This window comes from Brugia malayi (assembly GCF_000002995.4).
Source record: "Brugia malayi strain FR3 genome assembly, contig: Bm_v4_Chr1_scaffold_001, whole genome shotgun sequence".
NCBI lineage: Eukaryota > Metazoa > Nematoda > Chromadorea > Rhabditida > Onchocercidae > Brugia > Brugia malayi.
Window position 1 is genome coordinate 7,687,491 of NW_025062475.1, and position 27,174 is coordinate 7,714,664.

At 32.9% G+C, this 27,174-nt stretch overlaps 5 protein-coding genes across 8 annotated transcripts; 3 read left to right on the forward strand and 2 right to left on the reverse strand.

Moving 5' to 3' along the window:
• Nucleotides 1-379: 379 nt before the first annotated feature.
• Nucleotides 380-6,294, reverse strand: Bma-twk-7 (Uncharacterized protein; the record flags this gene model as incomplete). Its single annotated transcript, XM_043076993.1, has 12 exons — nucleotides 380-488; nucleotides 647-786; nucleotides 1,048-1,166; nucleotides 1,383-1,452; nucleotides 1,571-1,697; nucleotides 1,926-2,193; nucleotides 2,315-2,564; nucleotides 2,791-2,913; nucleotides 3,762-3,851; nucleotides 4,044-4,139; nucleotides 5,810-5,931; nucleotides 6,222-6,294. The coding sequence occupies 12 exons, from the start codon at nucleotides 6,292-6,294 to the stop codon at nucleotides 380-382; spliced, it is 1,587 nt and encodes a 528-aa protein (XP_042932927.1).
• Nucleotides 6,295-15,175: 8,881 nt separating this feature from the next.
• On the forward strand, nucleotides 15,176-15,998 carry Bm17384 (Uncharacterized protein; the record flags this gene model as incomplete). Its single annotated transcript, XM_043076994.1, has 2 exons — nucleotides 15,176-15,270; nucleotides 15,923-15,998. 2 exons carry the CDS (start codon nucleotides 15,176-15,178, stop codon nucleotides 15,996-15,998), a joined length of 171 nt encoding a protein of 56 aa, XP_042932928.1.
• Nucleotides 15,999-17,519: 1,521 nt separating this feature from the next.
• On the forward strand, nucleotides 17,520-22,858 carry Bm2323 (Uncharacterized protein; the record flags this gene model as incomplete). 2 transcript variants are annotated; one of them, XM_043076995.1, is made up of 17 exons in its annotated part: nucleotides 17,520-17,608; nucleotides 17,682-17,793; nucleotides 17,859-17,985; nucleotides 18,096-18,315; nucleotides 18,546-18,675; nucleotides 18,757-18,886; nucleotides 18,979-19,049; nucleotides 19,318-19,389; nucleotides 19,465-19,674; nucleotides 19,953-20,203; nucleotides 20,450-20,570; nucleotides 20,863-21,078; nucleotides 21,362-21,514; nucleotides 21,583-21,673; nucleotides 21,920-22,042; nucleotides 22,225-22,405; nucleotides 22,510-22,858. In XM_043076995.1, the coding sequence occupies 17 exons, from the start codon at nucleotides 17,520-17,522 to the stop codon at nucleotides 22,856-22,858; spliced, it is 2,646 nt and encodes an 881-aa protein (XP_042932929.1). The 2 variants fall into 2 exon arrangements, with proteins under 2 accessions (XP_042932929.1, XP_042932930.1); XM_043076996.1 differs by lacking the exon at nucleotides 17,520-17,608 and having other exon boundaries at nucleotides 17,713-17,793.
• Nucleotides 22,859-23,556: 698 nt separating this feature from the next.
• Nucleotides 23,557-24,845, reverse strand: Bma-sel-13 (MGC20398 protein, putative; the record flags this gene model as incomplete). 3 transcript variants are annotated; one of them, XM_001902616.2, is made up of 5 exons in its annotated part: nucleotides 23,557-23,718; nucleotides 23,835-23,990; nucleotides 24,258-24,418; nucleotides 24,487-24,646; nucleotides 24,747-24,845. In XM_001902616.2, 5 exons carry the CDS (start codon nucleotides 24,843-24,845, stop codon nucleotides 23,557-23,559), a joined length of 738 nt encoding a protein of 245 aa, XP_001902651.1. The 3 variants fall into 3 exon arrangements, with proteins under 3 accessions (XP_001902651.1, XP_042932931.1, XP_042932932.1); XM_043076997.1 differs by having other exon boundaries at nucleotides 24,487-24,623; nucleotides 24,724-24,845; XM_043076998.1 differs by lacking the exon at nucleotides 24,747-24,845 and having other exon boundaries at nucleotides 24,487-24,550.
• Nucleotides 24,846-25,140: 295 nt separating this feature from the next.
• On the forward strand, nucleotides 25,141-26,756 carry Bm7291 (TAFII55 protein conserved region containing protein; the record flags this gene model as incomplete). Its single annotated transcript, XM_001902615.2, has 6 exons — nucleotides 25,141-25,270; nucleotides 25,360-25,490; nucleotides 25,789-25,945; nucleotides 26,056-26,195; nucleotides 26,282-26,392; nucleotides 26,697-26,756. The coding sequence occupies 6 exons, from the start codon at nucleotides 25,141-25,143 to the stop codon at nucleotides 26,754-26,756; spliced, it is 729 nt and encodes a 242-aa protein (XP_001902650.2).
• Nucleotides 26,757-27,174: the final 418 nt, after the last annotated feature.

The following is a 27,174-nucleotide window of genomic DNA, read 5'->3' on the forward strand; positions in this document are numbered from 1 at the left end:
GGTGGAAAGCTACGCCAGACACTTCTGCTGCATATTATTTTACTAGGTATTACTTTCAGTTAATCCGTTTTCGAATACTCGAGACAATTTAGCTAGTTATTTAAGAAACTTGGTAGTTACGGTAGCAATTAACCGAATTCATTTGGTTTAATAAAATAATATTTTGTAAATTATTTTGCTATACTACTATAGTCTTAAGCAGTATCTATTTAAATTTGCAGTATTGAGAAAAAAAATTCTTTCCTTTGGTTTGAAATTATCTGGAACAGCAGTACATTTAAAGACAACGATCTAATAAAAATATAAATTTGGTCTTAAAAAAATTCGAGAAGTGTAAAATGCTGAAATAAAAATTGTAATAAGATGGGAACAGGTGAGATCAAGGATGGTAACGCGATATGCTAAATCGAGAATGGCAAAAGCGACAGGAATGTAAGTCGAGAGTTGAAGTCGACGATGATAATGACTCTGCATTTTGATCTATATATCTGAAAAAGTATGTGACTCAGGTATAACAACTGCTGTTTACTTGAGTACAGATACGCAATTCTTACTAACATTTTGCGCCTAAAATATTAAACAGTAATAGTTAAAACCTACTTTCCATATTGTATATGTCGAATATTTAAATCAGATAAGATCTTACCGAATCCACCGAATATCGGCAGGAATAAATGGTATAACATGTTTCGATATATGAAAATTGTCGATTATAAACGCATCCCGATCATAATTTTTTGTTCGCTTTTGCATCAAATTTGCATATAGTTCAGATACAAGCACCACCTAAGATTTTGTTTTTCAAATTAGAAGTTCGAAGATTTTTTGAGACTGCTATCCAAAGTAATTAGAAGAAAAAATATAGAATATCCAATATCATTTTTCCCAGAAATATGCTTGAATTTTACATTGCACTAAATTAATTTGCATTAAAATTAATAAAAAGAAAATTTTGTGGACTTATAAAGAAGTGTCTCTTTGAACCAAACTACATTACTTCAAAAATTACAGTTAAAAAACAGCAATTTAAGGAAATCAGAACAGTACTTTTCCCCCAACAACGGCTAATGCAGAACGAGCATCCTGTATTTTCCTACCGAAATAATGGATCTTACGAATATATTGTACTCCGACCAAATCAATACACATTGTCGTGATCGCCAAACCTATGAAAAATTACCTAATTGGAATTTTTATTCAAGTCAACACCTAGATAAGATATTAAATATTAAAATTAATTCTTTCAATTCGACTGGGAAAATCTTGTTCTTTTTAATCTTTTCAATCATTCATGCTAACATGAATGCTCGTGAAGTCAGTTTATAATATATTTAATAATATCAACTAAATAATATTCATACTTGCAATGAGTTCAAACAAACCTAAAATAATATAAAGTAGAATGAGGTACATATAACCATCTCGTCGTGGCATCAAATCACCGAAACCAACCTGAAAAGATAAATTTATCATCTCTCTATGGCTTATAAGATGATAGCTGAATACCAACAAATTCTTTTCAAAAACAGTGGTAAAAATGATAATGGTGGGAAAGGGAAAAAGAACTCACGGTGGTCATAGTAATAAATGACCAATAAAATGCAGTGAAAAAACTCCATGGCTCCAAATTAGACATCAATACACCTCCCAAAGATGTGTATGCAACAAGTATCATCAATACCAGCATTGCTGGTATCCTGCAATCTTTACTTAAATATCCTTAGAACGAATTACAGTGTAGGAGAAGTAATCAAATAGAAATTCAAAGCAAGAGATCCATCCACAGGCTGTGATGAGAGAATATCTTATATTGAAACAGATCAAAAACAGTCTCACTAAATGATATTAAATGATTGTGCGAATGTTGACTGTTATAAGGTAGATAAGGTAGTCATCTAGAAAAGTTTGGAACCGATTATACTTGCCTCTGTTCTTCAATAAAATGCATGTCCGTACTTAGACCCTGCCTTTGACATTGCTCACATACTCTTTCCTTGTGACCTTTGCTCCAGTGACGCCTTTCCAATAAGAAATGCTTTAATTTGAGGTAGTTACCATACATCCACACTAGATGCTCACTTAGAAATTTGCCAATGTCTGCTATGGTCACTAATGTCAAAGGTATGCCAAATAGTGAAAAGATAATGCACATCATGCGACCCAAATGTGTCACAGGTACTGGATTACCATATCCTGGAATAGAATTTCCGGGAAATGATTAGTTATTAGATCATTGAATAACTACCTCAGTGAGTAATAGAAGATAAAATAAGTACTGTTAATTCTTAAAAACGAAAACAAACAAAAGTCTCACCAATAGTAGTGACAACAGTAACAGCGAAAAAGATAGCAGTCGAGAAAGACCATATTTCGATAGTATCATTAGCACGAACTTCGGCAGCAGTTAAGAAGAATTTTTCAAAGGCGGTGAAAAGATGATCGCTCATATTATGCATATGCTGTTTGGTCACCTGCGACCATACTTCACGTCGAGTCTCATTGAGCATTGCTAAGGTAAACAACGAATTCACGAACTCTTCCTGACGTTCGTATATCATATCCAGCTAAACACTTTCTACAGATGGTTATGATCCTCTAGAGAATGCTTATGTAACTTAGCAGGACTATGTAAACAGCAATCAACAGTGATTATCACATCACGTTCAGGCGTACATAGCAATCATCTTTCTTATCACAAGAATTTAAATGTTACCCGTGAATGATGTACAGCTTTACTCTAGATCACCTCTGTTTTGCTAATATTGAATAACAAAATCTCCTAATATTTACCTGTCGCCTTTTGTTGGCCAATTCATGTGGTTGCTCGACACTATAAAATATTGATGCGCCAACAACCGTATAAGCACAAGTTAATAGTACCAAACCAACATGCGGTAAAATTAGTTTCGCGTACTGAGATGAAGTAAACATAGCAATAATTAACAATCAGACATAAATAGTCGAGAATTGGCCTAGTCAGTTAATTTACATATTTGGATAAATGCGTTTGATGCATTTTCTTGCGATGCGTTTTACAAAAGTCTTTGTATAAGGATACAAAACATTGGGCTTTTTTTTTAATATTTCTTTACTCATTCGCTGTCAAAGCTACAGATAGCTGTAGTGATTAAATTACTTTTAGTCATCTGCATCATTTATAGTCAATCATTTCTAGGTTTGTAAGGAAAAAGACCTAAAGAAATATCTGACTGACTGAATGTCGTACCTAACAAAACATTTTTGATGAACACAGAAATATTAAAGAAAGTGAATGGATCACTCTCAGAAATTCGTGAAGCTGTCAGTTTTTGAAATTTTATCCAAAATGATCATTTGTTGTAATTCTGTTATGCTTTCCTTTTTGTATTTTTGAGCATTTATTTAGAAATAGCTGTAAGATTGGAGGAAACAGTTAACTTAGAGAGAAATGAGCCAAGAAAATGAAGTATTTATTTTGTTATCGCCAACTAGGAAGAGGAGAAAGATCTGACTGACATCTGCTATATTCATCCACTCACACAATTCACAATGAGAACAAAAGTGCCAAGAAGCAAATAACAAATCTTTCATTTTCATGACACATTTCTTCTCTCATCACTCACATCACATATATATGAGTGGCCGGCCTAGTTTAACTCTCTTTCATTATAGTTACAAATATCTCTGCTGCTGCAGTAATACTTATTATAAAGATTCAGGTGTAAAATATGAGAAAGATGTAGATAGCAATTACAATGAAAGTGAATTGAATCAACCCTTACTTTTCTGATACCGCTCTGATGGTCATATTCGTCATCCTCAGTGGTATCTCTTGTTGGCTCTTCACTGGTCGATGAAAGATCGATACAAGTCTGAAAAGATATCATCCAATTCAGTTAGTTCATACTTAAAGCATTAGCTATCACGAAGGCATCATTATATTAGCTTAATTTGCGGTGACAAATGACTTATACTTAATTTATACTACAGGGCACGGGTAAAAGTATTACAAATTCAGTGGCTCAAATCAGGTAAATATTTTCATTCTTCTGAATAAAAAATACCGTTTTATCGGGTACATCGAGAAGATCTCGCCCACTCCAATCTTGATGATCCATCGTAGCGCTGCACTGGGATGTTCTATCCCGATAAAGTCTTTCCTACAATTAAATTTTAGATAGGAAACGTTAATATTGATGTTTCGGTTTATACTAGAATTAGAAAAGTTTACTGTTAAGTAACGACTCTGACAACAAAAATTCCAAATAATTTTTAAAAAGACATGGAAAAGAATATTTCAAGCAGGAGAACTTATTTAATCTGACCTACAAGCAAAATCTAGAATTTCTGAACCATTGTGTAGTTCAATAATTTAAACATAAATACTTGAAATTTTTATCTACAAAATAATTGAAAAATGAATATGAATTCAAGAAGTAAATTAACGAGTTATTTTTTGATTTTGAATAAACAAGTCAAGAAATTTGGTTTGTGAGTTACATATTAGAAGATGTGAAGATATAGTAGAAACGTTGCTTAAAATAGGAATTTAGAAGAAATTTCCCAAGAAAAAGAAATGTCAGAATTGTTAAGTGGAAAGGTACTAATTCTTTTTGGAGGTGTCAAATTACATCTTCAAGTGCAAATATATATATTACCCTTTTGTTCTTCACTTTAAAATAAAATTTTATGAGTGGGAAAAAAGAAAAAAAAACGAAAAGCACACTAGAGAAAAAAGCAGTGTGCGGACAGATCGCATTGTGATAACCGCTACCAATTTTAATTGTTTTTTTTGTGGACTTTATGCTACCAACTTTAAAAAATAATTTAAATTCAATTTTTGCCATTTTCAAAATGTAACCTATCGAAAAAGTCATCAGCTACTTCATTTATCCTCTGAAAATATCCTTATCTAAAAATTACTCGCCAAAAGATAGAAAAGTAAAATTTGATTTCATTTATAAGTATAAAAATTTGAACTGCACAGAGTAATGCAAAAAGTGTAGTCAAAAGTAAGCAGAAACTTTATGACCAATATTTTGCAGCGCAGTTTTTTACGAAAACATCTCGCACCGCATTTTCCGAAGTAATTCAAATACGCTAATTATTTTAAAAGGTAAATGAAGTATTCAAGAATTTTTAATCTTTAAAGAAGAAAACATAAATGACAAACGTATATAAGTTGTTATTTTGTTTTAAAGGACTGCACTTTTTCTTCACAATTGTTTTTTTAAAAGACTTTAAAATTTTGTTAGAAAAACCAGGAAATGAAATACTTGATACACTGCACAAAAGAAAGGACAAAAGAGGAAAGACACAAGAGTAAAGAAAGAGAAAAGGGAAGATAGAAACGATCTTGTCAGGTTTTCAAAACTTTGACTTGACTTCATAAAATTCAAGCAAGTAAATCACAAGACGATTAAAAAATCAGATCAAGAAGAATTACAGAAGATTCAACTCGTGCTTTCTTGTATTGTTCTTTACTACTCTAAATAAGGAGTTACCATTACTCATTGTTTTTCCGAAATCAAAACAAAGTACTTTTTAAAGAAAATAGTGAAGGTGAATTTTTATAACTTTAAAAAAGATAACTTTAAAATTAAGCGTATGGACTAAAGCTCTGAGCATCTTTGAGAAATAATCAATCAAAGATGCAATAAAACGGAAAGATAAGCCGAAATGTTTCATTGTTTAAATTTGATTAATAATTCATTAATGATATTTTAGCATATGAAAAGGAAGAGTTTTAGGAATTTTTGATTAATAAATGACTGATTCATGTGGTAGAGAGCGAATAATTCAAACTGCTTGAATTTAAATATAAACTGACGTTTCGAATAAATGCTTGCGACATTTCTCCCACATGATCATCCAGTTCGTATTGTTCAGGATCATCAGTTAAGTTTGAATTATATGGACCAAGTTCACCATCACCTGAATATTTGTATCGCGCTGAAAAGATCTTTTTCTTATTATCAATTAGCTATGAAAAGGAAAATTGTATTAAACATATTACAATGCTGGTCTACTTTTGTAAGAATTTGCATTCTTGCCAGATTCAGATCGTTAGTCCTTTCAATCTTCTTTAAGAAAAGAAGTGAAAAAGAAAATAACTGATACCAATACAAACGACTTCGATGTAAAAATGACCTACAAATAACCGCAATATGGAGACAACTAAGTTCCATTGCCCGAACTAATAAAATGGAATTTAATTTAAACTTATCCCATTAATAATGTACCATATTTACTGCTGGCAGGTTCGGAAGATAGTGTTGGATCGGAATCGACCCGCAAATAACCGTAATGGTTCATCTTCACAGTTGTCCATCACCACTGCTTATATCTCTTCCGTACAAGTCGCCACTGCTTCCGTAAATGCATTATTGTCTCCAAGATAATATTACTCACTGTAAGTTAACCAAATTGTCCTCCGCTTTTTTTATCCGTCATATAGTAGTGACATTTAATAACTGTGATCCGTAAGTCAAGAAATCAAAATTTCTGAATGAAATTAAAACATTGCAAAAAGCTATCTTACAAGCGTATGCATTCGTTTTTGGTTTCCTACAGGACAACAATTTTTTTCCATTCGTACAGGACGGTTTAACGCATGTAAAGCATCAATGAATTCAAAATCTGGGACAGGTTCCGATTTATAGGATGAAAAATGAAAGATATATGCTCTTATCAAGGAGAAATGATTATGAGACATGAGTCTTCTTAAATTATCTGGAATTCAGTGAATAATGCTCTACAAGATAAATGACGTATCCAGCGACTACAAAAGTTCTAAAAATTTCAGAATTTGAAGAGAGGAAATTCTGATGCTGAAGACACTTGAATTAATAATCAAAAATCAAAAATAATCAAAAAAAGTTAATAATCAAAAAGTTTCTCTGCGTTTCTCCATATTTCATTTCAGTAAATTAATTAAAATTCAAAAAGTCACGTGTCATTTTATCAGTTTCTGTTTTCTATTCATAAGTTTTACGCTCGCATGACCTGTTTTGGCTACCTTGTGAAATGTTGCCAATCGTGATTACCCACTAATCTCGGAAGTAAATTAACAACTAATTATTTTAAATTTAAGCTAGTTTTTTTAAGATTTAAATTTAGGATGATTAAGTTATTAAAATTATTAAAAGTCAAGTTATTAAAGATTAAAGTTATTCTTCTTATTCCGGCAGCTCTAGGCCACATCCTTATCTATTATGAATAAATGGACGGCAACTTCAGTTTTACAACAGTTAACTTTATCATAGGAAGAATATTACTGAAGGACAATGTTTTCATATGACATAAACCCCTTTGTTTCTTTTATGCCGTTAAGGGTTAAGAGAAGAATATAAAGACTAATTGAAAAAAAAAACCGGAAATAAACTTTTCCTGCAGCTAAAACACTTGAAGTTTTTTATCAATTTTATAATGTTCTAGCAGTGGCAGTGATGAAGATTCTCTTTTTACTTTTCTGATTACTTTTTTTCGCTTTATGTTGATCACTAGGATTTTAGCATGATAAAAAGGCGAAAATCTCAACGAATTTGCTTCTGTGATTTGATCTTAATTTTCAATGAACATGACCCTAGAACTGTTTCAGCTGATATAAACGATGACACGAGTGAATCATATACATTAAGTCATTCGTTAAGTCAATTTCACTACTATTCAAATTATTCAATTAAGATTAAAGTCTGCTCTGCTTCTCTGCTTGTGTCATTATCATTTACAATAGAAGTTGTCACTCTCATACCAAAATAAGCAAAAAACGGTAAAAATAGGTGTGTAATGTGTATGAAAACGTTATAAAAAAACAATAAAAAGAAGTAGGAAGTGTACAAGTTCGTCTCATACTTAAGCCATAATTTGTAAAAACTCGTGGAGATCATAACTCCTTTGGGAGTAGCAATGAAATCTATTGCATAAATCATGGACAATGAACAACAATTTCCAAATTCGTTCAAGTAATCTCTTAAAAAGAAAAAAGAATGGTAGAAAGAAGTTTGCAAACAACAAAAATAACAAATACGATACTCATAATAACAGTAACAATAACGATAATATTAATACTACTAATAATAATAATAATAATAGTAATAATTAATAATAATAATAATAATAATAACAATTAATAATAACAATTAATAATAATAATGATAATAATTAATAATAATAATAATAAAACAACGACAACAATAAGGAGTAATACAGTAATAACATAATAACAAGCAAGGAAATGATCATGCCAGGATTATTTGTATTTGAGGTCTTGAAGCTTTCATTCAGTTTTATGGAAGAGAGGGGAAAGGACACAATACTCCTCAAATCTCTTCTTCTCGAACAATGTCCATCAATAATATTTCAGGCATAATAAGACCAGTCAAAAGCATCAAGAAGGAAGAATAATCAAATGTCGTTTTTTCCAATACTAATTTCCACATTTACGTAATTTGAAAAAATGATATATACAAATATCAATGGAAACATTATGATAGCTAATCGTTGGTTGTCTCTCATTTAACAGTTTACTCATTCGTTTTTTACGAAGTTGTTTTGTTCTTCACAAAACAATATATTCAAAAAAGTTTAGTGAAAAGGTATTTTGAAGAAATACGTCTGACTTACATTGCTCTATGTATGAAAATACAGTTAGCAGAGGAATCGATGATTAAGATGGCAATAGGATTACCCTCTATCAAATACTGGGATGATATGCCCATTTTTTTTTTTTTTTTTGATTTAAACAGAAATTCAAAAATTTTAAACGTTTGAAAAAGTTCGGCTTAAAATTTCGAGGAAGTGATCAAAAAGTAAACATTTATTGATTGCATCTCTTTCAAACTGTTTCATCATTATTTATAGCATTATTTTTTCAAACTGCATTTAATAATCTTATTGAGACTGAAAAGTATTCATTACTTGTCATTGGTCAATTGCTAATAGCATTTGTTGTCTTAAGCTGACCTTTTCCATATATCTCTTTCATTCTTTCCTTTCTTTGCTTGTTACCAAATTAATTTATTTGGTCTTAAAATAGCATCATCCTAATTATACAATGAGTAAGCGTTCATGCATTATGCATAGAACTATTCTTTTTTTCTTCTCTGCGTAAGGAAAGGATAAACTAAATTTAAAGGTACCAACAACCACTGCGAGTCAATTTGACCTACTCATCTTATTTCAATAATTGCTACCGTTATCTAATTGAAGCACAGTCTTAAAACAAATTGCTAGAAATATTTATTACCGCAAAAACAGCCAATGATTACATAAGCATTAATCATTCATATTTAACCAACCCGTGGATTTCCGAATTTTTCAACCTCAATAATTCTGCTGCATTTTAATATTTTGACTAATAAGTCTAAATTGAAATGTTTTGAATAGAAATCGACTAGAAATCAAAAGAATTTGCCAAAAGACGTTCATTTCATTATCTCTTCATTGCTATCCCAGCTGTAGATAAGCGATTGTATCAATACTTCTTCATTTTTTCTACATGACGAAAAATTGATAGAATATAAAAGAAATTCCTTATCTCTTTGGCAACAGTTGTTCTTTTTCATTGCATTAAGTCAAAAGACAATTTTGGAGAAGTGTCAACATGAAACACTTACGTGAGGCCATGAAAGAAACAAACATTATTTTCAACTCGATTTTTTGAAAAAAAAATTTAACAATTCCTTTCCGTACGATAATTGAAATGGAAGGAATCGAAAGAGAGAAAAGAGAACTACCATTCAAGGGAATCCTTTAAAAGAACTACCATTCAAGGAAATCCTTTAAACCAAATCAGTCTTATCCTACTCACAGCACCTCTTGTTTTCGGCCACATTTCCCATTAATTTTGGTTCTCCAGAAGTGTAAATGAGCTAATCCATGTCTATCAGGAAACATCGACTAGATCACTTCTCTCCCTTTCTCTCTCTCTCTCTGTGTGTGTTCTCCCTGCCTCTCTCTGAATTAGCGAATGCTATTAGGAGGGACCTTTTACGTTGATTGAAAAATGTTAGAGAATGTCTCTCCTGGGAGTAACACTTCTGCTCTCAGTCCCGCCTGCTCGCGAAAGTATCTCGACTTCTGAAGACACTCCATTATGCAAATATCCAATTTCATCACGAAAACTGGCCAAAGAATCAACTGGTCAACTCTTCTCTCTTTTTATTGCTGTGATTTATGCTTGGCAAAGTCAGAAAAAAAGCATCCCTGGACATTTCGATCAAACACAGAAAAGGCATTCGAAGTGAATTTTTAGCAAGGTATAACCAAGAAAAGTGAAGCATGTAATGATTACTTTGAAGGAATTATTCCACACTTGGAAGCAATAATTATTTTGCCTGATAAAGCCCAAGTTTTCTCAATTTCAGAAGTTTTTAAAAATGTACTGCTATGGACTTCGTATTTTTAGTCCCATACGCTCTTTAACTCCTGTAAATAAACCAAATTTTTGCTAAAGAGTCCATTAATCTGCTGACCGGAATCTTGGGACTAGATCAGCCGAATAGTGGAAATTCAGGAAACATTAGAATCTTCAACATTTACTCAAAAACAAACTGTGGCCGATTGATTGTTTGCAATGAAAATTACAAATTTTGAACGCTCATTTGACAAATTATCTGAGAAAAAAATTAGAAATCAGAAATGAAAATATTCAGAATTGCTAATAAAATAGCAATTAAAAAACGAAGTGATTTTGATAGCGTCGTTGTTTTTGCAGATCTGATAAAAATTCTTAGGATATGGTTTTCGGGGGTCTAGATGATACTAATCCTAATTTGTTCTATAGTTATAGCAAGTTAACAAAAAAATGTTGACATTTATGTTATGGAAAGATATTAAGTATAAGAAAAATGCATATTATCTCAATATTCTTTTTTTATTTTACTTCTAAAACAAGTACAGTTGAGAGAATTGATAATCAATTGCAGTAAAATCTTTTATCAATTGTCATGAGCTTCATTTGAGAAGATTGGAATTACTGGAAAGCAAGAAGCTAATACTTATATCAACATGTTAAAGTAGCTATTAATTTACTCCGAAAAACAATTTACATACTGATCTTTGACAATTTATGATAACAATGTAATTCCTCATGCTACTCCTATCATTATTCTTAAGTTCTTGGAATAGGTCAGGTAAATTGAATAAGCGCATACGGTTTCAAAAAATACTTTACAACCGATAACAAAAATTATCTTATATAACATGATTATCTGGTTAGCACGATTTATATAAATTAAGTTTGACAATACGCAGCTGTTTCTCAGTGAATCAAAAATCGAAAACGGCAAAGTTCAGAATGTCAGTCAAAGAGAGGTAAATTGCGAAAATCAGGCTAGCATATTTTCGACTTTTTGAATAACTCAATTTTTCAACTTGATAAACAAATATCATAAACTCACCTTCGGTCTCTTAATTACGAAAAGATTTCTTCCATTTGAACTTCTAGCATGATTATTGAGCTGAATATTTTCATCATTTATTAAAATAATTACTTAACATTAATGCAGGAGAACAGTGAACTGATAAAAAAGATCAATAAGTGAAAAGTAAATTGTGCGGACAGATAAATTCAAAATTAGAAGCAATAATACACTTCAATTCAGCAGCTTATAAAGTTACTGCACAACTTGAAACAAACGCCTAATTAGCGTTATTTGTTTATGGCTAAAAGGAACTATCGCATGTGAGAGCCATTCAACGGATTGGAAAGACGCTGAATAAAGAAGGATGATGATATGATCTTGTGACTCTAAACGAATATATAGCATCCATGAGCTCTTTTCAACCTGTTCTGCTTTAAGTAGTTCAATTAAATGCTTGTTAGAGACGCCGATTTTTTATACATTTTCAGAGCAAGAAGTGTAGTAAAAAGCAATTTTTTTTTACAGAGCACAAAAAAACGATGCATTTAAAGAGAGAATCTAAATAGCGTCAAATCGATCAACTGGGTTTAATAGAGAAAGGCATTATGCCAATCAATTCAAATCTTAACGAAACGAGAAAATGAGCTGGAAAAGAAGATTAGAGAGTTCTTATCTTTGAAAGAATTGTTTCACAAAATTTGTTTTGTCTTTAAAATTATAAACCCTCATTGATTGATTGATTAGTATGAATAATTACTATCAGATCAATAATTCCATCGGCTCCTGTTTCTACATTATTAATGTCTTCTGAAGTATTAATGTTTTGAAGAAAACTTGGAAGTTTATTTGTGAAATAGAGAAACAACAAATCGAGGAAGTGGTTTCGTCTCGAAGTAAGCTGTCTAAAGAAGCTTGAAGCAAAAAAAGTGCCAGCATATGATGCAATGGCATGGCTTAAAGGAGGAGCAAAATTTGACATTTGATATAAACGAAACATTACTTTTGAATAAAACTGAACAAGTCATGTCTCTTTATTCGCTACTATTTTTGAACAGTTCTTTTAATGGATATTCACTAATAAATTTTCTTACTTACTACACTCGGATAAAACTATGTGTGTGTTTAAGCTCAAAACTCGATTTAACTTTGATCTAAACACTCACAATTTGTTTGTTTCAAATTTACTGTTCAGTTTCCATTCTGAACGAATATCATTGCCATAAGTCGTACTTCTTTAAAAAAAAAAAAAAAAAAAAACTTTCTAAAAAAGATAAGAAATGTATTCGGAGTTTGAAATCGGAGTCAATAAGAAAACCATGAAGTACAGACTACAGCTGTCAAATATTTCAAAAAGTAAAAGTATAGTAATAAGGATGAGGAAAATGAAAAAGTGATGAATAAAGACAAATACTGGTTATATAAATAATTTGAAATGAAGTCATGATAAATGATAATTTTAGATGATAACTTGATATGAAGGTTTCAAAATAAAAGAACAGAAATGTTTGATGGAAGGTACTCTTGTAGTTGGGAGAAATTCATATTATGAACTAATAAAGATCCAATCTGAGATCCTTGATTGCATTTAAACTTTTTAAACTTTTCTTGATAGCTAAAGTATACATCAAACTGAAATCTTTCCTACTGATTGTTTCGTGAAAAAAATATTTCTTCTTAACCTACTGGTAGTTTTTCATCAATAGTAATGACAGCTTTTCAGCAAAATCGATAGTTGAAATTATTAGATAGAAACGACGTTAAGGAACTAAAATAGTATAGTATTGAAACTGCTTACAGTTTCGAAATTAGTCGCTCTTACGTGATGAGAAAAGCGCAGCACGATGGAGCGCTTCTGGGATGATATGCTGAAAATGAACATCAGAAGCAAAGGCCATCATCACTCATCTGTTTACTTGCTGTATGAGCGCAATGTGTAATAGAGATGCATCACCGCACCATCTTACGCAGCTAATAACTGGAAAGCAGAGGTACCAAGGGAGTCTAATCACTCATCGATGTTTGCTTGCTCTTTGCAACAACTGCTGAATTCTATCTTTAATTCTTGCTCCAAACACTGTTCTCAGAATTTCCCCACACAATTAGAAATGAAATTAATGTAGTGGGAAATGAACATGGAAAGTAACTATAAATTAATGACTTTTAAGACTGATAAAGAGAATCATTTGCAATATAATTTGTTCAGAAAACAGCCATCCTTTCTTCTCCTTCCATTCCCTTGTACTTGAATATTTGTATACAAAAAATTCAGTTACATTATCATTTCATTGGTTTATTACTTGTTTAGTTCCACTCTCGCAGTTCCTTTTTGTTTCCTTACTTCAATAGTTGCCGTTTTTTTCTTCTTCGTTCCCATGATGAAAAGGAAATGTGAGCTCTTTATACGCACGACAAGAAGAATGATTATGAAGCTTTACAGTACCCAACGGTCAGCAGAGGGTCACGGTAATGTGACGCAATAGGTGATTGTCTCAGAGAGGAAGTGAAGGAGAAATAAGAAGGAGGAGAAGTATCGGTATTAAAATTACACAGAAAGGAAAAAGAAAAAGAAGGTAGGAGAATGCATTGGTGAAAATAAAAGTATGGCTTCATCAATGTCAGGCCTATCCCTGGAGGTTCCTTTGTTGGCTTCAAGATCTATATATGCTCCCGCCTTAAAGTGACTCAGCTTCAACAATACGCAGAAACCCACTGCAATAATCCGGGATGTATTCCTGCTAATGCAAACATTAATTATCAAACTACAAGTATAAAGAATAGATCAGAACACGAAGTAAATGCATAGAAGGCTATCTTCCCTCTCACTTCCCATTGAAATTAATGAACCAATTTACCTATGTGTAAGTTTACTTAAAACAATTCGCTCCTTTGCATTCAATTACACTGGAAGAGTCAAAGAAAATCACCGAACTTCAGGTTATATTAATTGGCTCGACAAAGGGAAATTGATAAATACATTCTGTCACTAAGCCTGTGAGAAATAGAATGAAATGAGGCGTGTAATAATAAATGATATTAGGGAGACTAACGGATGATAAATTACCTTTGCTTTCTTAGACAGGCGTAGCTGTCTTCTTTTTCTTAAGGAACAACAGAAAACGTACAAAAAAACGTTTCTTTGCAACTTTTAATCGGAAGGAAATCCCTCAATTCATCAAAGAAGAAATTTCCAGTGCAAAATGCAATGTTTCCTGAAGTTGTTACTTCATAAGGATGTTTTATGGCCAGCACACAGTAATCAATTAATTGTTGCTATTTGAAACAAAGTTTCTTTGGTGACCAGAATATGTGTCCGATAAAAAATCCAACTGTTTGAGATGGAATTTTTTACTTCCCACGTTTTACTGCAAACTCTTTAAATTTAACTTAAATGTGTAAAAGTGAAGTCATTTCGCTTCAACTTTATTTTTCAAATAGCTATCCACTGAGGATAGTAAATCGAATACAATCCACATTCTCCGAAATCTGGTGAGACAACAACCCACCCACAGCTAGCTTATCGTTAACTGGCTGTTCAGGGAGAACAATATGAGGGAGGAATTAGTGATCAAGAGTTTAGGTCAAAGGTAATACAGCCCATATTTTGGGGATAACGGAGCAGACTAGGCATCAAGAATATACCTTCTCAAAAGGTTCTGATTCAGAATGCGATTGGACGTATCAAATGGATATTTGGTGTTGTTATTGAGTAGTTCTTAAGATGTCGCAGCTGTCGGTATCCGGGTTTGATTGACTTACTGCTTATTGATTAGTTGGTCATTCTTCCATTTGATACTGATGTCCCCGGCTTACTTTACTTCCACTTTATAATTATGTGGTATGATTTTTCGTGCAGTCAACTATGTAATTCAGAAGTGACATTCAATGAAGACGGGAAGACAACAAGCGATATTTGCTCGAACAGGAGGTGAATTTGTTCAGTCTTTATGTTGCTGCAAAGCTTTTCCTTCTTTTCGTTTTGTGAAGGGAAAAATAACGAGATAAGAGTAATAAATTTGCCGTGTGGGTCAGTGCCATTGTTGCTGTTAATGTAATATTGTTGGTTTCATTACTAGTAATTTTTTGTGTGTAAAGATGTATAATGTAAGTACTCTTTGCTGATTATTCAACATTTATTGTTTTCCAAAAAATATGTGTATCTCTCTTTATTCCTTCAATGAAAAGTCGAAGTCACTGTAAGGAAAAATAAGATAAGTAATGCACATTTTGTTGGTTTTTTCATTTTCATTTTCTCGATAATGGAGCTGCTATATATTGGAAGTGAAATTCGAGAAATCTCTGTACTTATCGTCCCGCTATAGGAATACAAAAAATTGAAAAAAGACGTGGAGAGATTGTGCAGATGTGAAGAAGTGATTAAAATTCAGATTGATTTCATAAATAACAGTAAATCACTCAAAAGCAGTGACTATCCATATGGATGTGAGCTGCACGCTTCATACTTCTTATTTTTTTAATGCTGATGAAAGATGAGACGAAAAGCTTGATTACATCGTGATAGACATGTTTTCTGTTTCATTCTCTTCTTTGTTCCTGTACGTATAGTTTGCTATTTTTAGGAATAGATGTGAAGCAGTTACATTCATGAGCGAAATAACCGTGCAGTCACATCAGTTTTTTCACTGCGGTGAATAGGAACATTGGAGAATATACTAGCGCAATGAACGAAATATTGCAGTGAGGAATTATCAGTCACTGGTGCTATAGTACTTAAGTTTTCTCCGCAAAAAACTGTTGAAGAAATACATAGTAGGTCACTTATCACACAAGAGTAAAAAATTTAAGCGTGATTTTTCAGATTATTGCGTTTATAAATTTATTTCTGAAGTTAAACAGTTAGTAAAGAAATCTAGAGTAAGTAGACCAGTTTATCTTCTACTGAACTAAATTATATAAATGGATAAGAAATTCATATGATATGTTTTATTGGAAAAACTGGAAAATTGAAAATTTCATGCTTTTCTTGAATTGAAAAGAGTCATCAGTGGTACTGAAAATTTTCGTCCGCATCTGCAACAACTAAGATTCCTCTGCGGAGAGCATTTCATATGACAGCAATTTAGAGATCATCTTTGTTAATTATGTAATGCTGTGAAGAATTTTTTTCAGGCCGTTGTAGAAAAGTTCTTTTAAACACAATGTCATATCAGGTATTGCAAGTCTATTCTTGGCGTACTCGTCACTCCTTTAATACAAAAAGCATGCCATATTCAAGCTTAAAATTATTCTCAATAATATGGTTTCTCAATAATGCATGTATATGTATCATTTCACTGAGCTATAAAATTGGATTTGTAATGGTCCCATGATAACAAGAAGCTATTTGGAGATTTCGTGCCAACTTTTTAATTTCGAAGTTTTTTTTTTGATATTTCTTGGCCCGCCACTAATTTCATTATATTTAACTGGAGAACGTAATAGAATATAATTTAATATATTGTGTCTTACATTTCTATGCTGTTTTTGTTTTTTATACCTTTGCACTTTGTTTTTTTCTATTTTTTTTTTTTTTTTTTTGTATTCATGGTCTTAAACAGAAGTGTTTTTTATGATGCCTTATGATATAAGTTCAATTTCTATTTTCGGATTTTCCTACATCGTCCTATGATCTGCAGAAATAAATATATAGCAGCAGTGATTGCATTATGTTTGCCTTAGCCTTGCTATGGACTAAAACGAATTACATTTAATATGGTGATAGAGGAAACAAATAACTTTCAGTGGTTAACCAACAATAAATACTTTAAAGCTAAGTAATGATCAGCATACAGTTTTGACATAAATATACTTTTTTTATATGATAAAAAGCATATAGTTATAACATGCTAAGGAGCTTCATTTATGGTGATGGATATTGTATTGGACTTTTGATTTGAAATTCAGTTTTTTGAATTTAGGCTGAATTTAAAATTCAATTTTTCACTATCCCATAATTTTGGTTCTTGTACAGAATACATGGAAGTCGACTTGCACATGTTTATAAAAAAATTTGCTTGATTAGTCTATGCTGTGGGAATAGAAGATTCAGTGATATATTACATGACTGTTCCTTAAGTATAGCTTGACACTGAAACTGAATTTTGCAATAAGTGGAATCGCTATAAAATTCGGCTTTCATATTTTAATCTTTAGATTTGGAAGCTGTTGTGAAGCGACATGGACGACGGCAAAATAATATTAATTGGTAATGAGGGTGATATTTTGCACTGTGGGTATAGTCACACTCTAAGCGATGGCGGTAAAAGGTGAAGATTGCAAATTTTATTTAGCTTTTATCGGCCATAAAAATCCATATGTCATACTGTTTCTGATTTACAGATATCCGTCGGCTGACCATTATGCTCATGCAATGATTCTCACACAGCTTGGTTTAGATGAAGCACTTATTTTAGAGCTTTTATGCACTTCGAGTGCTGATGTTCCAGTTAAGGTGTGCTTTTTTTCACACTTTTATTCCAATTCCCTTTCCAGTTTTCATTGCCATACTTCTTAAAGGCTCGTCAACTGTTACAAGAAAATATGCCAGCAGGACATGATATGAATTCTCTGGCCAATTATTTGCAAACAAGTCGTCAATCGTATACAATGCAAGGACTGAGGATACGAGTGGAGCAAGATGCAGGTAGAAAAAGAAAGCTGAAATTGAAAAAATGATTCTTTAATTTGAGAATTGTTTGACATATTATACTGGCATAATAATGATTATTGGTGATACATAATCTTAACTTTAAGCTTTCGAAAAAGCTTTGATGGATACGAAGGACGCATTGTTGATTGTTTGTGATGCACGTGACAGTGAACTTGGAATTGGTATGGATGAGGATACCTTTGTTGATTGGATGGGGAAGGAGAAAGTTGATGCTGCGATGTTGGGACATTGGATGCGGAATGAAAGGGGTCGACCACCACAGCTGGGACATAATCAGCTGGGATATTTCCTTATGTGGTTAAGGTAACTTATTTTGTTTCATTGTTAGTTGTGAGGCTTGTTTTTTGGTATGCAGAAAACTGGCTTAAAGTAATATTTTTTTTTTTTTTTACTCTAGCTGTTATTAATAACTGTGGAATAAAAAGCTGATTACAGGGTTCCATAAACAAGCTGTATCTTTTTTTCAAATCATTTGCTCATTTCTAGTAATTACGTTATTTCCATAATGATTTCATTTCACAATGATTTTTCAGATATGAGGTATCTGAAAAAAAACGGGCCTCTTTACTTAGCACGCAGTCCATCGAAGTGGATGGTATTTCAACTGACCAAAATGGTGACACAGTAAAAACAACTACGTCTGATTTGGTCCTTTCACTTCAAGTAAATTCGTTGCTGTCTTTTACTACTAGTAGTGATTTCCACTGAAATAAGCTGCAGATTTTTTATACTTTTCTTTTTCAGGGCATTTTCCGACCTCTGAGTAATTATTACGCACTACCTTTTGATATGAAAGGGGAAAAGTACAGATCAGTGGAACACTATGCTTACCAAAGGCTTTTTGACGCTCTTCGCCTCGACGATAAATGTATTGGTGAGTCAAGAATATTGAAATAATTCGATTTCAAATAATCATTTTGCGAATTGCAGTTTAAATAACTCCCTTAATATTTCTTTTAACTGTAGAAAAAATCCGAACTACTGTACATCCAGCAGATGTTTCGCTTGTTGCCAGAAGAGTTTTCAAACAACAAAAGGTATTATCATAATCTTTTGTTACATTATCAATAGTTGTTAAGTGATGTTTTTTTATGTCCTGTTAACTTTATTATTGTCTTTTTAAGAGATAGGCTAAAGTTCAACAGGGTCTACTTTCTGCACAGTATTATATATAGCTTTATTTGACTTAGCAATTTGTTTTATGTGGTTGGATTTTTGACAGTACTGATAGTTTTGCATCCTGGCACTTAGTCAGATATACATCACTGAGTTTTTGAATTCCTATTTCACTCCAACATTTTGTAGCTTAGTGATGGAGCAGTGGATTCAAAGATGGGTCGTCTAGATCGATGGCGTCAATCTGCTATGAAACATAAGGTTTCTTCATATCTTTAAAACTTTTATGATGTAGCACAATTCCCGTTTATTTCATTTTTTTTTTTTTTTTGACAGATGACGAAGAATGAGGCTCTACAACAGTTACTGCTTTCCACTGGGCATGCATTATTGATTGATACTACAGAAAGTAATAAATCATGGGCATCTACAGCAGACGAATTCGAACTACAACATTTATTGACGAAACGATACATTCTTCCGAGCACAATCATCGATTGGATGACTGAACGAACAAAACCTCCATCAGCTCTTTCCCATATCAGAGTTTGTTTCATTGTCAGAAATATCATACAATATTTCTTCTTTGTAGTATAAAGTACTAAATGAGCGACTATTAATACTCTGAGAAATACTGTACTGGTGATTACAGCAATAAATACGTTCCAGTCGCGTTGACAAATAATGTCGTCTGCTTGTTTCCACTTAATTGTTACTGAAGTCATTTCGGATTTTGTTTTACTCATTTATATTTAAGTATGTTCATTAAGACGAAAAAAGAAATGAAATTTTGCGATAAAAAATCAAACTTATTCTAATTTTAGGGAAATAAGACAGGACTTTTATTGATGGAGCTGCGTTCTAAATTTGCCGCCTTGTCGTTGACACAAAATCGTATTCCATTGGTGTCACCGCTAGCAACAGCAATGGAATTACGGACTTTATTGTCAGCCCACATGATTTGTTTCACAGCGGAAAGTGTTTTTCATTTTTTATATCCAGCACAGATTCGTTTACCGAATTCAGCCGAAACATTACCTTCACCAGCTCATTACATAGCTAAGCAAGCTATAAGGTAGAGAAGCAATTATTACAGCTTTTTTCTCTTCATTGATTTCTTAACTAAATTAAAATGTTGAAATAAACTTTGGACATTTATTTTCATTCTTAAATTGCTAAAGAAGGAATTCAATGGGAGATCTACATTAAAAGTGATTTCAGGGACGCTTTCAAGAAGTCCCAGCTGTATAATTTAGTTAGATGCTTAATGTGGTAAAGGGAAATTATGTGCTTAGTTATCTTTGATGCTATCTTATTTCAGGTATTTCAACATCTGTACAGAAGAGGCTGCTTATATAAATGAAAGTATGCACAGTACAGAATGTTGGTATAGGATGAACACTACAATTGAATTAAGTAACTCAACACTTGACAAAGTTCAGGTGAAAGCAATATTTTAATAATTCCATTTACATCAAGAAATTCATAAAATTTTTGCTATTTTTTTAATCGAAAGTTATACTTTTTATTGTCTACAAAAGTTTTTCCCACCACCAAAAAACATAGTGTGCCACAGTCATGATGGACGAACATTAGGTTCTTTGATATTACTTATTAACTGTTTGTCTCTGAATATTTATCTTGAAATTCTGAATAATTTTGTATGTCGCAGCAACGTGTTTAACCAACATCTTTTTTTTTTCTGAGAAATATGCATAGAAATGTGATTTACAGGGATGGTATATGGATGAGCGTCAGCGTGCAATAAAAGTTGCATTGATGATGATGTTTGAACAGCATCCCCCACTCATGAGAGCATTATTAGATACGGGAGATGCGCTGTTGGTTTACTGCTCAAGGTATTCATCGCTTGAAGCTGAGCTTACTGTTGGTATGAGAGAACGAGATTTACGAGCGTGGTTAGCACAAATTGATATCGATACTAGACAGGTTATTTTGCAAATTACATCAAAATTATTCGTTTGCTTTATTGTTCAAGCTTTTAAATGACATCAAGATGAACATCTGATTTATAAATTAGAGATGACTGCATAAAATATAATTGAAAAAGTTTTGTGTTCATTGGAAACTGTGAATTATTGAAATTTGGAAATTGCTTGTATCCAAATGATTACAAATAATAACACATGGCTGATACTTACTTTTAAGTGTTGATCTTATTCAAATGCTGATATTAATAAATATAGCCTTCGCTTAATGCAGTTTGTTGCAGCTTTTTGACTCAACAGTTCGTCCATTGGCATTTCGACCACCATACCTTGGTGGAAATCGATTAGGATTAATCTTGATGGAAATAAGGCGAGAATTTATGTTACGAGGAGTTTTTCCGCAGCAACTTCCCGAACTACAGATTGGTGTTGAAGCGGTTCGTTTCTGTAATGTATTGGGTTCATACATATGCCAACAATTCCAATTCTCATGTAATTCTTGTAGGTTCTTGGATCTGAATCACCGGCTGAAAATTATGTATCGATCTATCCGTTTGATGTATTAAACTCTGACAATTTTTCGGCGCTTTGGACAAGTAAACATTGTTTCCTACGTCGCTTGCTAATGCAGTTTATTTATAGTCTTAATTACGGCTCTCCAGTTTTGGTTTTCGTAATCAGATCAATATCATAAAATTTAACTATAGACCACTAACCTACAAAATTCAATGATTTAGATTTTATTGTGTAAGCTTTGTTGTTTATGGAGAATTGATGCATAACCATTACTAGAAAACTAAAAGACTGTTTTTAAGCCAAACAAATTTCACACCTTATTACAGATCCATTTTTGTTACTTGCAAAACAGAACAAGGATGGCGAACTTTGGACACAAGCAAATTCAGTTAAATTGGCACCAAAACTGATATCAATCAATGAAACGACACTTTCTGCTATAGTTGATGGTATGTACCTTGTTTTGCTGAAAGTAGTGGATGATGTAAGTAACCATAAAATGTCATTTCTTTGTAAAGCAATAACAGTAACACGTAGTGCAGTCATCTTTACTATTTCTAAGAAATCCATAGATCCAATATTTTCTACTTAATTTATCTCTTGAAACATTTTTAGTTAATTTATTTCCTAGAGTTGGACATTATGGAGAAAGTTACGGAAGAAGATCTGGAAAACTACTGCATTGAAGATCTGCGTGCTGTTTTTGTCCGCTTAGCACTCCGAATGCGAAATCGCTTAGTCGAAACTGAGGCGCAGCAAAGCGAAATGAATCTTCTAGCAAGAGAAATTACTGCAATGCAAAATATGAGGCGGTAAATGGTCTGCTTGGTGTGAGATTAAAAATGACAGCCTTTATCCCAAATATTCATAAGTTAATCATCACGTAATATAGTTAGAATTTTTTCTTAATTTTCAGAGCACTAGAAGAAAGGAAAGCACAGTTAGAAGGAGGACCTACTCAGGAACGGAGAGAAAAACGAGAACTCCTTGCGCCTTTAGCTCGGACTGAACTACCAATGCCTTTGATGCGTGGCTATTCTCCACCCCGGAAATGGGATGAGAAACGTAAGCCGATACAACGACGATACTCACCTCCTGAGGAAAAGATTCCACGACGGCGTAGTCCTACTCGGTTAAAGTCACCCACTTCACATATATCTCGAAAATCATCACCCTCTTCAAAATCACCACTGAAACAACAAAAAGCGACAAAACCACCCGTTGATGAAAGCGAGTTATCCGACGGAGAAATCTTGAGCGATTAATTCCATCCTTTTACATGAGTAGCAGTATTATAATTTCATACGCCGTCCAATGGGAACAAAGTACTCAGCTACTTATCCCCAACTGTCCAAGTTTCTCATTGTATTGCTGAAATTGGATACTACAACCATGGCAATAAAACATAACGAAATATATTTGGGTGATATATTCGAAAATACCTATTTGTTTCCAAAATACTTCATAAGGATATTGGAATGGGAGTTTTTTTTTGCGAGGTCCAAGTTTATTTGTGGCCATTTTTCGATCTCCTTTGAACATTTAGTGCTGTGTATATTGTTATTGTTGCCATTTCTGGACTTTATGAAAACTATGAATCAAACAGAAAATTTTGAATAATGAATTTGGAGTTTTGGAGCATCCAGAAGCTACCTTTTATTTTGAAATCATATTAACATCAAAATTTATTAGCGGTGGAGGTAGAACATTCAGGAATTAGCACTACAAACAAAATAAATTTTTTTCTTTTAATAGAAGATTTCACCACTTCGCAACTGCCATAAAGACTTTGCTGACAGCAGAACTTTATTATCCTATTAAAATAGCTGTCAATCACTGTCTCGTGTAGAGATTATCTGAAGTTTTCCTGCCTAACAATATAAATCCTCAATGATTTGATCAAAGATGTAGTATAAAGAACATCTGGATAAGTACCCTAATCAGATACATTAAACTTATGAAATCAAATGCCTTTATTCCTCCAACCAGTAAGATCAATATCAGAGTCATCATCGCTCATCTGCCCCATTATTGGTTCGGTATTTCTTCCACTTTTTTCAGCTACTGTACTATACAATTTATCTCGTCGCAGCTCTAACCGATTTACTCGTTTCCATTGATCGATCTGCAAAAGAAAAGAAGGTTAAGCATATATTCCTACCAATTTATGGAATTCTAAGTATTATGAGATGTAAGAGAAACAAAATTTCGGGATTATAGATTGTCAGCACAATGACGCACCTGCTCATCAATGAGTTCAATATCATGCTCAACAGCCACTATATGCTCTTCATTTTCTTCACGGTGCTCTTCTTCATGTTTTGCGTCATCTAACTCTCTTATGAAATCTGCATATTGTTGTTCGATATTTGCCTGCTTTTCAATGGTGTCAATAACCTGAAATATATCGTAGTTTGGTAATATGTCCATTAGCATACAAATGTAGTCTTAAAGTAGGAATTTTAAAGCATGAAATGCTCGAGACTGCTGTTCTCAAAATCAGAATTATATATATATATATATGTTGAAATGAAGACAGTATAAATTCTAGTTGAGTTATGTATTACTCAAGAATGATGCATCTTGAATAAAGATGCATTCGTTCTGTTTCTAAACTTAGCTTCAATTTTAAATAAAAACAGTGTATTTGCGATGTTAGCTTACTCTGCTGTTCAGTTTTTCATCTTCGAAGAAACCTTCAGGCACTCCTTCGATAATATTTTTCGTTTGATTATATGTCGTATTACTTCCAATTATTTTTGACGTAGAATCTTTCTCCCAAGGAGTACTTTCGTTAAAATCTTTTGAAGTCGGCTCCTTCACCACTGCAAAAAATAAAGTTAAAGAACCCAACGTCTTAGCGAAAGCAAACTAAGTAGGAGGACGCGTTAACCTTTCATTTTTTTCAAAGGTGCAGTCGAAAGAGACGTGGTTGACTCATTGGAGTTTCGTTTCATTAAAGTTGCACTGGCCGTTGCTGCCTTTTTGAAACTGATAACATTTTCGCGGTGTTTTCGACCGTTTGAATGAGCTATCCATAATTTGCTCTTCACCTTCAAAAACTTAATAAATTGCCTTATGAGCTTATTACTCCAGATGAATAGGAGTACCTTCGAAGATTGCTAAGTGATAAAGTAAGAAGACAGGGCCAACCTGTACGTTACAAATGATGCACAGAAGTGAGCCATTTCCTAGTGTTCTTACTAATGCTTCACGAGACTGTGAGCTCACTGAGCACGACGCTGCATGCATCTTCTACCTGCAACTGCACCAACCAGTCGCAATGATCCTCTCCAATTTGTCACTCATCGGCCATCCGCTCAACCGCTATTTACACCGGGCGCTATTGAGAAACGGAGTGGGAGGGGAAGGGAGCGCGCACAGCTTCTTAATTATGTTGGGGTGGTCGTCTGCTAGCTTGTTGCTTATAATTTCCATGAGTAAATGAAAAGTGAGGATGTGAGTAGGTCTAGATCGTCATTTTGGTTAGTGCTTGTGTCTATCTACATCGTATGAAGCAAACTTTAGCAGAGAACGCATTTATGCAATGTCAGCGGGATCATCCAGAATATTGGCCAAAAAGGTACCGCAGCGTGTTGTTGATGTAGCAGAAGAAGTACAGGACTGGGAGAACCACATTATTCTCAGGTTTCCTGACAATATAGCTGCAAAAGTCAGTGAGTTCTATTACTGCCTTCTTTTCTAGTCAGTAATACTATTTTTTTGAAAAAAAAAAAAAAAAAAATGGAGAAGCAGTCTATTGCAGGGAAGATGATTGATGAATCTGGCGATAGTGAACTTGCTATTGGGTTCCAGCCAGATATGCGAAATGCAACCATACAATTTCAGCAACAAATCATGTCTGCAAAGTTGTTTGATCTACCTTGTATTGTTGAAGTTAGTTATTCTCAAATGGCATATTGTAAGAACAAGATAAACTGCTGCACATGTCATAGAAGGGTGGTAAGGCTATAATGGAATTTCACATGATGAATCAAGCTGATACAGAAGTAAGTACATGTATGTATGCTTTTGTCGTAAATGTGCGTTTGAAAACTATGTCCTTAACAGTCATTTGGTTTTCTTTTTATAGCGTACATCTGTTGACATGTGAATATAAAAAAAGCAACCAAAATCGCTAACAAAACTTATTGAAATCGTAGCTTTTTCAAATTAAAATAGCCTTCATTTGTAGGTGATGAAAACTATCGATAAAAAAAATGTTTACAAAGTCGCTGATGCATCTCAAATTATGATCTGTTCGGATAATTTGCAACCTATCACAGAAACATCACTTCAGAGTGATACGTCGAAATCGAAACGTGATAGAATATGGCAGTGGCCTCATGGACGTCAGTTTCTTTCTTCATAATTTTTTTAATTTGGAAATATTTTAATAAGATAATACTGGAGAGAATATGCTAGAACAGATCTTCACTAATACTTATGCAATTCTTTTCAGTCACTCCACCAATGAAAAGTGTGAGGAAACGACGTTTCCGTAAAACGAAAAAGAAGAAATATATGGACGCACCTGAGGTTGAACGTGAACTTAAACGTCTTTTAAGAGCTGATATCGAAGCTAGTTCTAGTAGATGGGAAGTAAGTGTAATTATACATTCTCGCATACTGTTATAAGGAGAATCGGATTTTCATGTTTATAAATTTCGTTCCTTCACAAATTTTAGATTGTTACTCCTGAGGAAGATACTAAGAGAGTGGACATTTCTTCAGTCCCTGTGGAAGCTCTTGTTCTTGGAGAAATTAGCAATTCGGACGATGAAGCGTCGTTAAAAGAGGTTATATCTTTTGTTCTGGAACATATTTCTAGAGAGAGTTGCTAGTTTTTAAAACTCAAGTGACATCAACATACTTAACTAATATTTGTTCACTTTTAGACGCACTTTACTTTTACACATTTAACGTATATAGCATTATGAGTTATTGTGTACTGCTGAAACTACTGCATTTTTGAATGAATGTGCTACTTGCTGTTTTCAATAGCCTACGACTGCATTCTCTTTCACTAAAAGCACAGAATAGATCATCGCTTTTAATGATATTTTACATGCTATGTGTTATTAACATTATCCTGAATTTCAGAGAAAGCAGCAGCTTGAAGTTCATTCTGATTCCATTTCTCGAACTGATAAATTTGTATAGCAATTTATAATTCCAGCTAAAGTGCTCGTGTAACTTTATGTAAAAGCTGTTAGGAATTGATGAAATAAAGTTCTAAAATTGTCCTATGGTAAGTTGTGAAAAAATAGCGTTAATTGTCCATTGTATTAGTTGTTTTTTAAAGTTATTTGACATGATATATGTATGTCCTCTTTTTTCTGATAAAGAAGTAATTGCTAGTGTTTACTTTCTATGTTTAGTCTGTAAATTCGTATAGTTTATAGAATCTAAAATTTATCTCGTAATTTCCTTTTTGATCATTATTCTTCCTTTAACATGAGAATTTATTTCACCTGCAAAAAATATTTGCCGAGTTTATTTTGCTTGTATTATTTGTCCGTTATTTCTTTGTCATTTAGATTAAAGATGAATGAAATTCCGAATGAAGAATATTCCATTG